At 46.8% G+C, this 16,841-nt stretch overlaps 3 protein-coding genes across 3 annotated transcripts; 2 read left to right on the top strand and 1 right to left on the bottom strand.

The window, feature by feature from the left end:
* Positions 1 to 132: 132 nt before the first annotated feature.
* wdr18 (WD repeat domain 18) lies at positions 133 to 4,302 on the bottom strand. The gene is made up of 10 exons (XM_086048164.1): positions 3,450 to 4,302; positions 2,758 to 2,868; positions 2,554 to 2,687; positions 2,309 to 2,450; positions 2,096 to 2,239; positions 1,553 to 1,617; positions 1,341 to 1,465; positions 570 to 727; positions 430 to 498; positions 133 to 337 (listed from the first exon to the last, which is right to left on the bottom strand). Exons 1-10 carry the CDS (start codon positions 3,657 to 3,659, stop codon positions 209 to 211), a joined length of 1,287 nt encoding a protein of 428 aa, XP_085904290.1. The 5' UTR covers positions 3,660 to 4,302; the 3' UTR covers positions 133 to 208.
* On the top strand, positions 4,070 to 9,472 carry LOC147139219 (ELAV-like protein 1). Its single transcript, XM_086048165.1, has 8 exons — positions 4,070 to 4,288; positions 5,235 to 5,323; positions 5,439 to 5,501; positions 5,570 to 5,738; positions 7,721 to 7,824; positions 8,178 to 8,331; positions 8,396 to 8,621; positions 8,938 to 9,472. The coding sequence occupies exons 2-8, from the start codon at positions 5,288 to 5,290 to the stop codon at positions 9,251 to 9,253; spliced, it is 1,068 nt and encodes a 355-aa protein (XP_085904291.1). The 5' UTR covers positions 4,070 to 4,288; positions 5,235 to 5,287; the 3' UTR covers positions 9,254 to 9,472.
* Positions 9,473 to 10,818: 1,346 nt separating this feature from the next.
* stx6 (syntaxin 6) lies at positions 10,819 to 13,926 on the top strand. The gene is made up of 8 exons (XM_086048449.1): positions 10,819 to 11,016; positions 11,634 to 11,803; positions 12,335 to 12,429; positions 12,513 to 12,575; positions 12,648 to 12,752; positions 12,832 to 12,938; positions 13,028 to 13,122; positions 13,220 to 13,926. Exons 1-8 carry the CDS (start codon positions 10,982 to 10,984, stop codon positions 13,294 to 13,296), a joined length of 747 nt encoding a protein of 248 aa, XP_085904575.1. The 5' UTR covers positions 10,819 to 10,981; the 3' UTR covers positions 13,297 to 13,926.
* Positions 13,927 to 16,841: the final 2,915 nt, after the last annotated feature.

The following is a 16,841-nucleotide window of genomic DNA, read 5'->3' as shown; positions in this document are numbered from 1 at the left end:
TGTTCGGTGTATGATTCATCAACGCGTCCTAATTCAAGGTCATGCGAGGAAGCGTGCATCAGACGGTAGCCCCCACCATCAATCACTTTCGGAAACGGTGGCCGAGCCCTGGCCCGGAAGAAGTCGTTCATAAAAGTTGGGGAACATTTTTATTGGTTTGACTCAAGACTTGATGCAAGTAGACGGGAAGTGGTCGTCCCCAAAGCCTTCACGTGGCTTTTGTCAGCAGCTGACTGGAGAAGTCGTACAAATCTTTGTTGACTTTCTTCAGCGTTTGAACTTCCTCCTCCAACTCGGCCACACGCGCTTTGCCGTTCTCGCCGTCTCCCAAAAGCAACTTGGGGGGGCAAAAAAGAGCGACAAAGGACGGACAGCTCCTGAAAAGCGCCTTGCACTTCCTGTTGTCGGACGTCGACGACGTTCGCTCACCTTGTCGGTCACGCCGTTCATCAAGGAATTGAGCCTGTCGGCTTTCTGCAGGTAGGCTGGCTCCTCCTCCTGGGAGGAGCAAAAGAAAAGAGAGGTAAAAGAGGAATGCGTGGCAAGCCTCTTTTCAAGCTTTGACGCACCTGAGCGTGGAGTCCAAGGCGGACGCACACTTCGCCCGACTGGCCGCCGTCGCTCTCCAGTTGGTGGCGGCTGAAACGCGGCAGCGGGACGGAGGGTCGCGAGTCGGGGAGGAACATGTTGGCGGGGGCCACCGTGATGCTGGCGTTAGTCACCGGACCTGAAGACGAAGCAAACGGCAACAGAGTCAAGGCAAAGTCTTCCTTTACGTGAGCACTGACTCACACTACAATTGCAACAATGAATCCGTCATCAAATTAATCAACCGCTATTTTAATCATCGATTAATCATTTGGTACCCTCGAACTTCAAATTGTCCTACCAGCCTAAGCAACAGCAAACGTCGTTTAACTTTACTACTTTAAATCGATGGAATAATTGACTATGGATATTTGATCGGAGCAGCCCTAATATCCACTGAAAAGTTAACATGTGCGTTCTTTTTGTGAAGGATAATTTTTAGTGAGGCACTTCCTGTAGCTTACTAGCTGTTAGCCGCCGATCAGCTATGAGATCTGCTCCCGACCTTTCTCTGCACTGTTTTGAGACATTTAGCGCCTGGCTTTCTCCGCCGGTGCCCGTCCGCCTGCGGGACCTCGAACGGCATCTTCCGTCACGCTGCCGATTGCCGTCCGACGGCGGGCGCTCGCCCGCTATCAAACTCAAAACTCAAACGAGTCCGTGACTGATTGTTGGGCGTCCTGGGAAATGGAAGCCGACGTTTGCCTTTTGGACGGAAGTGCTTTTACTTGAAAGGGAGGGAGGGAGGACACCTTTGTGGGCGAAGCAACGGACGCATTGTTTGCTTTGGACGTCCCACAGTCGCACTGTCTCATCGTGCGATCCCGACACCAGCAGCGTCCCGTCCATGGACACGGACAGGCAGGTGACCATCTTCCTGTGGGGGTTATGAGAAGTTGGGGTGGAAGAAGCACCTCTAGAAATGAATTCCGTCCCACAAGGGGTTCAGATTACATTTGCTCACCTGTGTCCTTTGAACGTCCGCTTCCCCTCGGCATCGCACTGGAACGATTTATCAGCCGACGCGCCCTGTCACAGGCAAACACATACGTCACTTGTGACACAAAAGGGTCCACCAAATTTGGGCAATTTTCCACAAATCCAAACTAGTGCTCTGACATTTTCATAAAATTCTTAACCAGCGCAGTGCTGAAAACACTGACTACAAATCTCGTAAACGCTTGCCAACACTTCAGGTGTCGGAGACAAGTCGTGAACCCTCTGCCGAGTTTCTCACCCCCCGTGGTCGGCGTGCAGCATTATGCCTCCTCAAGATTGAAAGTCGGGCTGTTTTTTGACAACAGCCAAACTAGTTTGTTTTGATGCATTTGAGTAAGCCTGTTTTGCTCCATTCATTTCTGAGATTAAATTAAACTGCTCAGTCGGCTCACCTTTTTAATCGGATTACTCGTGGCTCAGAGGCCTTTGCCCAAATACAACCCTGCCCACTCGCAACGCCCTCTGCCACGATTTGCGTACACTCAATCAAATACTGAACTTGACTGACCTGAGTGCACAGAGAAACCTGGAAGATGTTCCCGTCGCTGCCGCCACAGAACAGGAAGTGTTCGCAGGGGTCAAGGGTGATGGACATGATTTCTACATCAAAGAGCACTGAGAGGAGGAGCTCGCCTGAAGACACCTCCCACAGCTACACGCACACACGCTAAATTAGAAGGTTGCGCAAGAGATTAACTTGAAACGATGACCTCAGTCTGACCTTGACGGTTTGGTCCAAGGACGCAGTGGCAACTCGGGCCTGAGCTCCCATCATGCCACAGTGGAGGTCTGTGATTGGCAGAGAGTGATGAGACAGGATGTGACGAGGCTCGGGGGCGTGGCTTATTTCCACCTGGATCACACTGCACCACACGCACGGGATTTGGGTGAAAGGTAGCGAGAGACTGGCTTGGACTTGTCAGGAGTTACGGCAAAGTCCAAATTGACGAGAGACAGCGCGGTTACCTGCTGAGACTCCACACCAGAACCACACTGTCTTTACCCCCAGAAACAAAATGGCTGCCATCATCCGTGAACTTGACGCAGGTGACGTCCTGGTAGTGACGAGTGACCACGGACAGCAGCTTGCCTGTGGACACCTGGCCAATCAGAGAGCAGCGGCAAGCTCGTCAACATTGTGCGCGGATGACGACGACGGCGGCGACTCACCTCCCACAAATAAATCGCTTCGGCCACGCCGGCCACCAAGAAAACGCCATCTGCGGAGGCGCTGATGCACGTGACCACGCCTGGACAAACAATTTTCTGCTGAAGCTGCTCCTGCAGGCCACACAACACAGGAAGGAGGATGACCATTCATTGTTTAAACAACAGAGCAGAATAAAAAAATACATTTAGAATACATATGAAAATAGTATACCCATACACGTTTAGTATGTCCTTATTTGGAATGGTCCTTTTGCAAGACGGGCAACATGTGCAAACTCAATTTCAAAAAGACATGAACGGTTCGGGTTCGGTCATTCATCCCCATGTTGAAAACGTCTATCCGAGATATGCGTTTCCTTAGCTGCAAACATGTTTCCCGACGTCGCCTGCCTCACCCGGAGAACGCCACACGAGAAGTGGAAAACCAACAACAAGAACACGTGTTGTGGGTTTCCACTTTTGGACAGAGCAGTTAAGCCATGCAGCCTGCTGATTCTTTTGAAGATGCTGAATTGTTGAACATTTCATCTGCTCATTTGTCCGGGACTCACATTTAGACAAAATGTATGAAGTGATTCTTCGCATTTGTGTGCACGTGAGCGAACGTCGAGAAACAGGGAGGACACTCAAACAAAGCAAATGAAGCAAATGGAAGCTGACGCGATGGATGCTGCGCGTGGCTCGCCCGGTACCTTCCTGTGGATCTCCCAGACGTTGATGAAGTTCTTGGCCAGCTGCGCGGACAGCAGGTACTGTCCGTTGAGGAGGCACAACGTCCGGGCCGAGCTGTTGCCGCCGCGATAGGAGAGCAGACTGGAGCCGCTGTGCACGTCGAACACGGACACGTTCCAAAGTTGAGAGCTCGCGTCGCTGCTCACCACCACCTCCAATGGGGCCGACATCTTGCGCCTCTTCTCGGGGTTGTGGCGTCACTTCCGCCACCGGAGAAAGGACCAAGAGACCGAGTTTTTTGAAAGTATCAATTTAAAAAAAAATCACACTTGCACCTAATTTGGCAGCCACTGGTCAATTGTAAGTATATTTCAAAGTCCAAGTAAAATATTGATAAAAGCGGTTTGTGCAAGGAACATTTTTGCCCACACACACCCTGCCGTCTAAAGCCGAAAAAGAAATTCTGAGTGCAACTGGGTTTAAAGAAAAATGTAAAAAAAACGGAAATGTTAGTGTAGACGTATGTTAAGTTACAATAATTTAGCCTAAGCAGTTATCATGGAGTATCACTGGGTGGCGGTAATGCAATAATTGAATTTGCAAGCCGCCAATGAAGGTTACACAACGGCGACGACGAAGAAGTAGAAGAAGAAGAAGGAGGAGGGGATTGGAAAGAGAAAAAAAATCTGCGGCGTTGCGCACTAATTTTTCCGGCGTGCCTTTTTTCTTTGGTGTGATTTCGAAGGCGCTTGTTAGCTTTTGCTTGCACTCGGTCAGAAGTAGAATTGCCTCTGAGTCTTGTTGTGAATCTTTCGACGCGGCAGACGTTTATTGCGTTGTCATCCATTCGTCGTTCCAGGTAAGAATTTGTCGCTGCTTCTTCCCGCCATCATTTTCTTTGTTGCGCCGAGGCTAACGTTAGCTGCTAGCTCGTGGCCGTCATCACACGAATCGGAACAAATCTTATAGTCTCCGGAGGTCAACGTTTGCAAAATGCGTCAAGTTGGGTTTCCGATCGGTTTGCGAGTGTCAGTGTGTTCTCGTTGGAACTGTAGCATTCAAGCTAACTTCATGGAACCTCAAATTGGACGAGGTGGCGTTCAGAATCATGTATTATCTACCCGGAGTTGAAACACTTTGGACAGCTCCTATCGCGATCATACAAACTACTCTAGCGTTTATCGGTCACTATTAGCACGATATTGCAAAAAAAAAAAAAAGACTCAGCAGACTCGTGTTCGAGCTTTAACCCATCGGATATTGTAAACGGCAGCAATCAAACGTAATCATACTAAACGCAAGGCCACTCCCACGACATTGACTTGAAATAACCGCAAGGTTGCCTTGTACTACTGTTCCATTTGAGATACGAGATAAGACAAAAGGCTTGTCTTTTTTTGCGTTCTCTTGCAATTCTCTTCATATAATTATCCGTCTGCACCGCTCAGGAATGATCAGTGATTGCATCCACAACGTTCAAGCAAAGGAAACCTCCGCTTGAACCAGTTGTTTGCGATTGACACAACTCGAGCTCCGTCTACTTCTGCTCCTCCTATTATAAAAACCAAAACAAATACAAAACCTGGTGTGCTTCTAATACTTGTGGCACCCTTATATGTTACAATATGCGTTACCTTCTCCACCGTCTGACTTAAGTCCACTTTGTGGCCTCCTTCATCTTTGTCTTTTCTCAAATGTAAAGTTGAAAAGACAACAACTTGCGTACGTGCAATTGTGTATTTGTCGTGGGATGTTGTTGCGGTCAAGGGAGTGTGATATTGCTCAGCCATGCGACTGTGTTCCAGGGACGGACGGACGGACTGACAGACATCCATCCGTCAGTCAGTCGGTCAATCACATGGCGCTGAGACGAGGACACGTGAGGTACTTGAAGGTGAGAGAAGCCTCCGAACATGCATCATTGGCGGTCTGTGGCAGAGATTCGCAAAGTTGAACGGGATGCATTTTGTGTCGGCAGGTGACCGTTTAACCCAACGGCTGTGTTTCAGGTGTGCGAGGTGCAGGCGTCCCAGAAGGACGTCAGAGACGCTCAAGGAGCCGGCGTAGCAAAGGTGACTTTGCGCAGTAGGAGGCGCCGCCGAGCTGATGTTGATATGCTTACGATGTGATGCGCCCGCAGGAGATGTACGATAACGGTTACGGCGAGCACGCCATGGAGGACGACAACGCCAGAACCAACCTGATCGTCAACTACCTGCCGCAAAGCATGAACCAGGATGAACTGCGCAACCTGTTCAGCAACGTCGGCGAGGTGGAGTCTGCCAAGCTGATCCGGGACAAAGTTGCGGGTACGTTGCCATTTGCTTGCTCGCCATGGATCGCGTTGCAGCCGCTCAAATGAGTAGGCTGTTGTCTTCGTGTTAGCGGCGGATGATGACGAAGACGATGATGATGACCATGATGTGCACACGGGGGTCCTCGTTTGACGACGCAGTCCATCACTAGGCTACGCTAATGCGTGCGTGAAGTCGAAATGACAGGAAAGGCATGTTTGGGGGGGGGGGGAGAGAAAAACACAGTAAAATGAAAAGCAGGATGCATGGCCGCCACCGTGCCTTGTCATCAAATTTACGATAACCTGGAGCAAAAGTAGCAATATCACGCTATGTATCAATATCATGCTATTGCAAGCACATCTTGATTTATTTTGTATTTTTTTCCACTCTCTTTTTAAAGATCTTGTTCCCGTTGAATACAGTCAGTTAGATTTTCAAACGACTTATGCGATGCTTGGTTTGTTAGCTAATCAGGTGAACTTCAAATAAATCGTCAAGTAACAAATAACAGTGTAATGTTGTCAATAAGATCCAAGTCATCTAAACCAGTGAACACAAATCTGCAACTCAACGGAAACATGAAAACTTGAAACTTTGTGAAACTCACCTTTCGACTGTGTGCGGTTTGAATCTGGTGGCACAACAATAAATCTTAAGTGATGCTTGCTGCATTTACAGTAACAGCAGCAAATCACTGAAAGTGCTTCTTCCTGAGAAAAGGGGGCGCTAGCTACCTCGCGGCCCGCCGGGCCAATCTTTTGTCTTCTTTCAGCCGCGCTCATCATTGCTTGCAAACGTGTGCTTCATTTCCCCAGTGTGGTGTTCCAATTAGATCAACTAGCTGGGCTCCAGACTGATTCTCACTGCCACTCTCAATCCATTTTGATCCTGAAATTTCAGCGCGAGCAAGGACAGTTTGCCACTTGTTGTCAACTGAAAATGACATCACAGTTACGCTGTGAACTGTGATGTCATTTTCAATCGACAGCAAATGGCAAAATTGCCGCCCCCTGAGATGGATCAAAACGGCTGGATTTTGCTGCTTAATTCATATTTCGCTTATTTCGCAAACGCAATATTAATCAGAATGCCTTGTTTAAACAAGTGGGGCCTAGGTATAGACCATGATATTGTAAAGAACATTTTTGACTTGACTTTATTTAATCAACTAGTCTTTATTTATTTATTTTTTGCTGACAAAACTTCTACTCCATACTTCAGCCCATTTATCGGTATTTGTGAAAATGAGTGCCTTCAACCTTGCATGTTGACTAATGATGTACGCCCCAAAAATTTCATCTTAAGGGCCAATGTGCTCCTAGTAAAAAAAACAAAAACCGCTCGTTTTCCGTTGTAAGTGCTTACCTAGCCTGCGTCTACACTCGTTAGCGCTCCTCGCGTATTCTCTGCGCCGGTCAGAGCGTCGTGAAACGAGGACCCCTCGCAAATGGGCGGGAGTGATGAGTCAAGCGCCACAACTAGCACGCCGCCTTTCCAGTGATGAAATGTTTCCCATAAGACCTGATTTTCAAATGTTGTTTTTGATTTGGGATTTTCCAACTATGCCACTCTTCGGTTTTCAAATTTTTTTATTTATTTATTTATTTTTTCCATGCCCGGTTCCCTTTCAAATGTTGTTTGGGCGGCCATTTTGTTTGTTTTTCCTGCCGACCGCTGTTGTTGTTTTTTGGGAACCGGTGTTGCAATGTGTTTGTTTGAATGTTGAATTTGATGCTGTTGGCCAAGTTTCGTTAAAGGGGCCAGTTGACCTGTGAGCTTTTTTCAAACGTGTTCGTTGCTTGAACTGGCCCTGCTGTCAAAGAGTAATCGTGATCGGCAACACGACCTGAATGTATTTGATTTGAACCTTTTTGTAATATCACAGCTGGTGAAAGGTCATATGGCCTTAGCAAGCATTTATACACTGTGCACTTTTGTTGACCTCTGTCATTTTGTTGTTGTTTTTGTTTTGTTGTTTTGCTTTGTGTTTCTAGGCAACAGTTTAGGTTACGGCTTTGTTAACTTTGTTAACGCTAGTGATGCCGAGAGGGCAATCAGTTCCCTCAACGGCCTGAGGCTTCAGTCTAAAACCATCAAGGTAAAGTTCCACTTTCACTTGCTGCTCTGTAGGGGGCGCTCTTTCTCAAGCATCCACAAGGTACTCAACATTGTTGTTGTTTTTTTCGTTTGTTTCTTTTACACAACAACTTGTCAACTTCTACTGTGCCTGATTTTTATTTTCATTAGCCGATACTTTGATTTGATCAAGTTTTAATGTCTTTTATTTATCTATTTATTTGAACAACGTTTGCTGTTTGAAGCTTTTGTTTTGATGTAATGTCACATTGCCCCAAATGCTGTCAATGTATTTTTGCTCTTAAACGTGTCAACGTTTTCTTTTGGCAAGCTGACTTTGTGCCACCTGTTCAAGCGTTTGCCGTTTTGCCGCAGGTGTCGTACGCACGTCCCAGCTCGGACACCATAAAAGATGCCAATCTGTACATTAGCGGCCTGCCGCGCACCATCAGCCAGCAGGACCTGGAAGACATGTTTGCTCGTTACGGACACATCATCAATTCCCGTGTGCTGGTGGACCAGGCATCAGGTACGCACGCACGCACGCACGCCGTCCCAGGGCATCCGCCTCACGCATGCGCTCGGCCATGTAGGTTTGTCGAGGGGCGTGGCCTTCATCCGATTTGACAAGAGGGCCGAGGCCGAGGATGCCATCAAGCAGCTCAACGGGCACACGCCTCCGGGCAGCTCCGAGCCCATCACGGTCAAGTTTGCCGCCAATCCCAACCAGGCCAGGAACTCTCAGCTGATGTCACAAATGTACCACGGCCAATCGCGACGCTTCGCTGGACCCGTGCACCACCAGGCGCAGAGGTTCAGGTAAATGCGCCATGCGTCCACAACACGGTGCTCAGGAAAGAAAAGCAGCACACAGTGGTCACTGAAATGGCTCAACGCTGACAAAAGTCAAATCGAAAAGGGCTGAAAATTCATCTATGAAAATGAGACGTTGCTGTTGAATTGCAAGTCAACTAATGAACAAAAATGTTGGTACCCTTACAAAAATATCTCAATCTGAGCGTCGGGACCTGCTAAACCTCGGCGTGTAGTACACCGAACACGGATTTTCTGCAAAATGGTGATTTTGGAGGCGTGAGAAACTGGGCTGCAACGTAACAGCTGTTTCCTTCTCCAGGTTCTCTCCAATGAGCGTGGAGCACATGGGTGGAGGGGGTGGGGCTTCGGGAGGCCCGTCAGGTTGGTGCATCTTCATCTACAACCTGGGCCAGGAGGCGGACGAGGCAATGCTGTGGCAGCTCTTCGGACCTTTCGGCGCGGTCAGCAACGTCAAGGTCATCCGCGACTTCAACAGCAACAAGTGCAAAGGCTTCGGTTTCGTCACCATGAACAACTACGAGGAGGCGGCCATGGCCATCCACAACCTCAACGGCTACAGGCTGGGGGACAAAGTCCTCCAGGTGTCCTTCAAGACCAGCAAAGGACACAAGTAGACCGCGGGTCTCAGCTTGTTGCTCTTTTTGAGTTCGGCTTTCCCTGTCCACTTGTGTAGCGGACACTCGTTTTTGATGTCCAGATCTCAACTCGTTGCTTTTGGTTTAACTTGTCATAAGGGCAAACCCTTTTCATACACAGACTACATTTCACACCCACAACGTTGCTCGTTTGTCATCAAATCACCTAAACTCAATAAAAAGCCATCCAAAAAGTCAGTCATGCTGCTCAGTTGACAATATCTGCAATATTGTGATATTAAAATTGCCACAATATACCATTGTCATGTCGCAACATTAATGGCAGCCCAAGTTGTTTCCCATTTGTGCAGTTCCAGCGCCCTCTGGTGGTTAGTTTATTAGTGCAGTTTAATTTGCTGCCGCCTATGTTTAACCTTGTACTGTGTTGGGGTCGAAATCGACCCGTTTTTCAAGTCAATTCTGAAGTCAACTTGAACCCAACAAAATACAAGGGTTAAGACTCACGCTAATCGTCGGTAGGAGCTCATCACTGGCCAAGCCTATTTCTTTGTGAATGCTGTCATCTACAAAAACAGAATATTGTGATGTTTTTTATTTTTATATGAGCTCTTTATTTTTTTAACTATATCATGAGCTATTGTACAGTATCGTGAACTGTTTATATATTGCCAACCTCCCCATAATATTGTGATAATTATCGTATTGTGAGGTTCATGTGGTATCGTATCATGACATTTGGATATTGTGACATCCCTACTATCAGGTTTAGCTTAAGGTAAACTAATCAATCAAATTGCATTCTGAAATGCCATTTAACTTGAGATTTACAAGTTCCGGAATACAGAGTCTCAGGCTGTGTCCAAATTCGTAGGCAGCGTCCTCCAAAGGCTGGAGGCCACATGACATAACTTCCAGTGCGCCTCGGCAGTCGTTTCCATGGAGACGGTCCACCCCACTTCTTCTACATTTCAACGTCTCTTGAACCAGCTGAGCACATTGCTGCCACCGTGCGGCGACAGCAGGATAGGAAAATGAAGTACAAGTGAGAGTTGCTGTCCTGTCCGATTTGCCCCACGGTTTCTGCGGTGCACAAAGGCTACATGAGGACGGAGGAGCCTGGGAAGGACCCAGCCCGCCAAGGGTCCTTCAGAAGTTGCAGCCTACCAGTTTGGACACTGCTTCAGACTCAGGTAAGGCGAGGGTGCTCTTAAAACATGGTGTGGAATACCTCTAAAATAAATGTGGGCTGGGTGAGTGAGCGTGAAAGCGGAGGTGGGTGGATCACTCTTTGATCACTCGTGCCATGTAACAGATGCTTGAATTTGAATATTGTGGCTCGACGCCATTGACATCACTTGCGTTCGGCACGAGACAAGTGTATTCAAAGACTGCTGACACAGTCAGCTTTGGCAATAATGCGTTAGGCTAACAAGAGGCTTCTAAAACAGCCTGTTACATTTCTGTCATATATTCTCGACTGCAGCAATGTAGGATTTACTGCACGCCGCTGCTTTTTGTATATTGTAACTTCACTTCTAGCCACTAGATGGCAGTAGACTTGTTTTCTCGTAATTTCCCCCCTCGATGACGTCATTGTGCTATTTCCGCTGCGGAAGGCGCCGCCGCCGCCGATGCTTCATGTAAACAAACAGGGTTAAAAAAAAAAAAGAAAGAAGAGCCTTTTTCGGGACGGCGAGGTTGTTGAAGGGAGTGACGCAAGTGATGGAGTGAAGCGGAGGCGGCAACATGTCTATGGAAGACCCCTTCTTCGTCGTCAAAGGGTCAGAAAAGCTCCTGAGAAGCTGTTAGCTTGCTAGCGCTTGCACATCTCTCTTGTCTGGGCACTGACCAACCAAGTCCGCGCATTATCGCAGACTCAGAGACTCGTTCAAGCAAATACTGCATTTTTAACAGATGACCTTCAATACATAATTGATATTATAGTCCTAATAATCAACGAGTTCTCCTGATAATGGATTAGTTCAGGCAATAATTGTTCCTACATTCCTAATCATCGACTAGTTCCATCAAGCAATCAATTTGACAGTAATAATTCATTGAAAAAAGTCGCTTGATAATGGTTCAAATAAACAATTCGTCAGTTTTTTTATTATTATTTAACGAGCTCAGGAAAACGAACATGGTATGCAGTCAAAAGAAAAGGCGCCCCACACAGTTAAACAGCGCGCAACTTGACTGAGCTTGAACAAGAGAAGTGATGACTAAATATTAGAAATGAATAAATACAATAAAAATCAGCGTTGTTCCCGTGTATCGTAGCCGGCAACTTTCTGTTGGATTGGATTCAAGCTCGCCCATGTTTGTGTGCCCATGTTTTGGTTGGCTAAGAATGATGTGTGACAGCTGGCCGCCCCCAACTTTGCTTGTGCGTCCGCAGCGAGGTGCAGAAGGCCGTGAGCGGCGCTCAGAGCCTCCATCACAGATGGAGCGAGTTGCTGCTGGAAGGGGGCGCAGCCTCCAAGGAGGAGATGGACTGGACCACCAACGAGCTGAGGAACAGTCTGCGCTCCATCGAGTGGGACCTGGAAGACCTCGACGAGACCATCAATATCCTTTCCAGTGGGGCTAACCAGGCATCATTGCGATCGCCCATTCATTTATTGACTTTTTTTTTCATGAATCAGATACAAACAAAAAAATCTCCATCTCTGTTCTCAAAAACGTTACTGATTTGGTCCGTAACATCATCAGAGAAATGGCAAACATGTCGATTGTTGTGTTCCAAATTCAAAGCAGACGGTTGCAAATGTCTGTCCACATAAAGATTTTCTTTCTTTCTTTCTTTCTTTACTTCATTTTTTTCACAAAAATCAACCAACTCCAAATGTTGATATTGATGCACTGTGTTTGTCCTGCATGTCTTCTGCAAATCTGCAAAAAAGATTAGGCGAACTCACGTTGTCGTGTAGGGCAGTAGAAGACCCGGTGTAGTTCAGCACCCACAGTTTCTCTTTTCTTTTTTTTCCGGGATTCCCCCCGGAAAGAGGAAAAAAAAAACCCTGGGCAGCAATTTTCTGCAAAACCACGCGAGCGAGCGAGCTAGCGAGCGAGCGCCTGCTTTCTTAACAGTCAGCCAACGCATCGTGGAGTCCAACCCCAAAAAGTTCAACCTGGACGCCGCCGAGCTGGCCAAGCGAAAAGCCTTCATCAGCAGCACCAGAAGCAGCGTCAAGGTACACGCCTCGCGGCACGCCGTCGTGCCGTCACGCCAGACTTGCGACGAGTTACTGAGCGCGCACATTTTCTCTGCTTGTAGCAAATGAAGGAGCACATGTCGAGCGGTCCGGCCGTGGCCTTCGTGGACAGAACACACAAGCAGGTCCTCCGTCGGCTCGTGTCCGAAAATGTGCACGCGCGAGGTCGCGCGCTGACGAATGCGACGTGTGCGCAGGCGGCGCTGGGCGACGGCGCCGCGCCGGATAAGCACCGACCGCCGGAGCGTCGGCTGCGCGACGCCAACTCGGACTTCATCGAGGAGCAGCAGCTTCAGCAACAGGTTGGGCGGGCGGGCGGGCGAGGGGGCGCACCGGCTGTCTGCGCCGGGCTCATCGTGCTTGCGTGCGTCCTCCCGTCAGCTGATGGCGGAGCAGCAGGACGAGCAGCTGCAGCTGGTGTCGGGAACCATCGGCGTCCTGAAGAACATGTCGGAGCGCATCGGCCTGGAGTTGGACGAGCAGGCCGTGTACGATCGCCGCTGGCGCCTCGTGACGGCGGGCGGGGAGAAGCGGCGCTGACGTCTTTGTGTCTTTTTGTTTGTGTCGCGGCCGGCAGCATGCTGGACGACTTCGGCCAGGAGATGGACAACACGCACTCCAGACTGGACAACGTCATGAAGAAACTGGCCAAGGTGTCCCACATGACCAGCGGTAGGTGCTGCCGCTTGTTAGCCGCAGGATGACTTGGCCTGGCCGACGAACGTGAAAAGCATCTCACCCGCTCTCTCTCTCTCTCACGACGGCGCAGACCGCCGTCAGTGGTGCGCCATCGGTGTGCTGCTGGCCATCCTCTTGGTCATCCTCCTCCTCCTCTTCATCCTCTGATGCGGCGGCTCATCTTCATTCCGTGAGCCCAGAGGTGCCCGTTTGTTTTCTGTCCTGCTGAGTGGCACTCGTCAACGGTTCAAAGGGCAATCGTTTTGGATATGTACTTATTTTCTCTTTACTTGTACAAAATAACACTACGTTACGTGCTTGTGTATTTTTTGCAGTGTTCTTTTTTTTTTTTTGGGGGTGGGGGCTTCTTTGTTTTCTTTTTCCTTCCTTTGCAGAGTTTTCATTGTGAAAGACGGGATCAGTTGTTTGTTTGACATTTGACGTTTTCATCCTGCAAATGTCACGCGCAGCCCGGAAATCATTCAACTAATAATGGTCGTGTCATCTTTGTTTTATGAGCGAATGAGTGCAAAGGGTTTCTCGTGACACTTGACGGCATTCAAGTTGAATGTTAGAAAGTATCACTAATAATATGAATGCTAATAATAAGTAAGTACCATGAAGTTTCATTGATAATGAACTTGGCAGCTGGTAATAAACTGACACAAAAACACACTTTTCATCTTTTTTATTTGTATTAATGCTTCAACCTCTTTTGCTCAAACTACTCAAGTCTGTTTTTTTCACCTACAGCAAGTCAACTTATTTCCATCAATAAAATTCATCTGTTGTCTTCAACGTGCTCATGCCACTTTTGTGTGTGTTGCGTAGTTCAAAACTGATCTTTCGTTCTTTGACTTAAAATCATCTGACTTTTCTGCCTCCATTCTAATTGTTGTCCTCCTTTAAAAGCCACAACTTGCATTTGGATCAGGCGAAAAACGGGCCTGCCTGCTTTCCAAACTCCAGATGAGGCGATATGAAGAAGATGACGTGTGGGAGCCAGACACCGAACCGAGGGTTTCAAAGTAGGGTTAGGGTTTCAATCTAGGGTTTCAATTAGGGTTAGGGTTTCAAAGTGGCATTCTAAGTACGGTTAGGGTTTCAATCTAGGGTTTCAATTAGGGTTAGGGTTTCAATCTATGGTTTCAATTAGGGTTAGGGTTTCAAAGTAGGTTTTTCAAAGTAGGGTTAGGGTTTCAATCTAGGGTTTCAATTAGGCTTAGGGTTTCAAAGTATGGTTTCAAAGTATGTTTAGGGTTTCAATCTAGGGTTTCAATTAGGGTTAGGGTTTCAAAGTAGGGTTAGGGTTTCAAAGTAGGGTTCCAAACTAGGGTTAGGGTTTCAAAGTAGGGTTAGGGTTTCAAAGTAGGGTTAGGGTTTCAAAGTAGGGTTTCAAACTAGGGTTAGGGTTTCAAAGTAGGGTTAAGGTTTCAAAATAGGGTTTCAAATTGGGGTTCGGGTTTCAAAGTCGGATATCAAACTAGGGTTAGGGTTTCAAAGTAGGGTTAGGGTTTCAATCTAGGGTTTTAATTAGGGTTAGGGTTTCAAAGTAGGATATCAAACTAGGGTTAGGGTTTCAAAGTAGGGTTTCAAATTAGGGTTAGGGTTTCAAAGTAGGGTTTGAAAGTAGGGTTAGGGTTTCTAAGTAGGGTTAGGGTTTCAAAGTAGGGTTTCAAAGTAGGGTTAGGGTTTCAAAGTAGGGTTTCAAACTAGGGTTAGGGTTTCAAACTAGGGTTAGGGTTTCAAAGTAGGGTTTCAAAAAAGGGTTAGGATTTCAAAGTAGGGTTTCAAACTAGGGTTAGGGTTTCAATGTAGGGTTTCAAACTAGGGTTAGGGTTTCAAAGTAGGGTTTCAAACTAGGGTTAGGGTTTCAAAGTAGGGTTTCAAAAAAGGGTTAGGGTTTCAAAGTAGGGTTAGGGTTTCAAAGTAGGGTTTCAAACTAGGGTTAGGGTTTCAAAGTAGGGTCTCGAACTAGGGTTAGGGTTTCAATGTAGGGTTTCAAACTAGGGTTAGGGTTTCAAAGTAGGGTTTCAAACTAGGGTTAGGGTTTCAATGTAGGGTTTCAAACTAGGGTTAGGGTTTCAATGTAGGGTTTCAAAGTAGGGTTAGTGTTTCAAAGTAGGGTTTAAAACTAGGGTTAGGGTTTCAAAGTAGGGTTAGGGTTTCAAAGTAGGGTTAGGGTTTCAAAGTAGGGTTTCAAACTAGGGTTAGGGTTTCAATGTAGGGTTTCAAACTAGGGTTAGGGTTTCAAAGTAGGGTTTCAAAAAAGGGTTAGGATTTCAAAGTAGGGTTTCAAACTAGGGTTAGGGTTTCAATGTAGGGTTTCAAACTAGGGTTAGGGTTTCAAAGTAGGGTTTCAAACTATGGTTAGGGTTTCAAAGTAGGGTTTCAAAAAAGGGTTAGGGTTTCAAAGTAGGGTTAGGGTTTCAAAGTAGGGTTTCAAACTAGGGTTAGGGTTTCAAAGTAGGGTCTCGAACTAGGGTTAGGGTTTCAATGTAGGGTTTCAAACTAGGGTTAGGGTTTCAAAGTAGGGTTTCAAACTAGGGTTAGGGTTTCAATGTAGGGTTTCAAACTAGGGTTAGGGTTTCAATGTAGGGTTTCAAAGTAGGGTTAGTGTTTCAAAGTAGGGTTTAAAACTAGGGTTAGGGTTTCAAAGTAGGGTTAGGGTTTCAAAGTAGGGTTAGGGTTTCAAAGTAGGATTTCAAACTAGGGTTAGGGTTTCAAAGTAGGGTTAGGGTTTCAAAGTAGGGTTAGGGTTTCAAAGTAGGGTTTCAAAGTAGGGTTTCAAACTAGGGTTAGGGTTTCAATGTAGGGTTTCAAACTAGGGTTAGGGTTTCAAAGTAGGGTTTCAAACTAGGGTTAGGGTTTCAATGTAGGGTTTCAAACTAGGGTTAGGGTTTCAATGTAGGGTTAGGGTTTCAAAGTAGGGTTAGGGTTTCAAAGTAGGATTTCAAACTAGGGTTAGGGTTTCAAAGTAGGGTTAGGGTTTCAAAGTAGGGTTAGGGTTTCAAAGTAGGGTTTCAAAGTAGGGTTTCAAACTAGGGTTAGGGTTTCAATAAAGGGTTTCAAACTAGGGTTAGGGTTTCAAAGTAGGGTTTCAAAGTAGGGTTAGGGTTTCAAAGTAGGGTTTCAAACTAGGGTTAGGGTTTCAATGTAGGGTTTCAAACTAGGGTTAGGGTTTCAAAGTAGGGTTTCAAACTAGGGTTAGGGTTTCAATGTAGGGTTTAAAACTAGGGTTAGGGTTTCAAAGTAGGGTTAGTGTTCCAAAGTAGGGCTTGAAACTAGGGTTAGGGTTTCAAAGTAGGGTTTCAAAGTAGGGTTTAAAACTAGGGTTAGGGTTTCAAAGTAGGGTTAGGGTTTCAAAGTAGGGTTTCAAACCAGAGTTAGGGTTTCAAAGTAGGGTTAGGGTTTCAGAGTAGGGTTAGGGTTTCAAAGTAGGGTTTCAAATTAGGGTTAGGGTTTCAAAGTAGGGTTAGGGTTGCAAACTAGGGTTTCAAACTAGGGTCAGGGTTTCAAAGTAGGGTTAGGGTTTCAAAGTAGGATTAGGGTTTCAAAGTAGGATTTCAAACTAGGGTTAGGGTTTCAAAGTAGGGTTAGGGTTTCAAAGTAGGGTTTCAAACTAGGGTTAGGGTTTCAAAGTAAGGTTAGGGTTGCAAACTAGGGTTTAAAACTAGGGTTAGGGTTTCAAAGTAGGGTTAGGGTTTCAAAGT

This window comes from Filicampus tigris, chromosome 12 (genome assembly GCF_054856515.1).
Source record: "Filicampus tigris isolate MCC_2025a chromosome 12, RoL_Ftig_1.0, whole genome shotgun sequence".
Taxonomy (NCBI): Eukaryota; Metazoa; Chordata; class Actinopteri; order Syngnathiformes; family Syngnathidae; genus Filicampus; species Filicampus tigris.
Note: the sequence above shows the minus strand (reverse complement) of the source record. Positions and strands in the feature narration are given on the sequence as shown.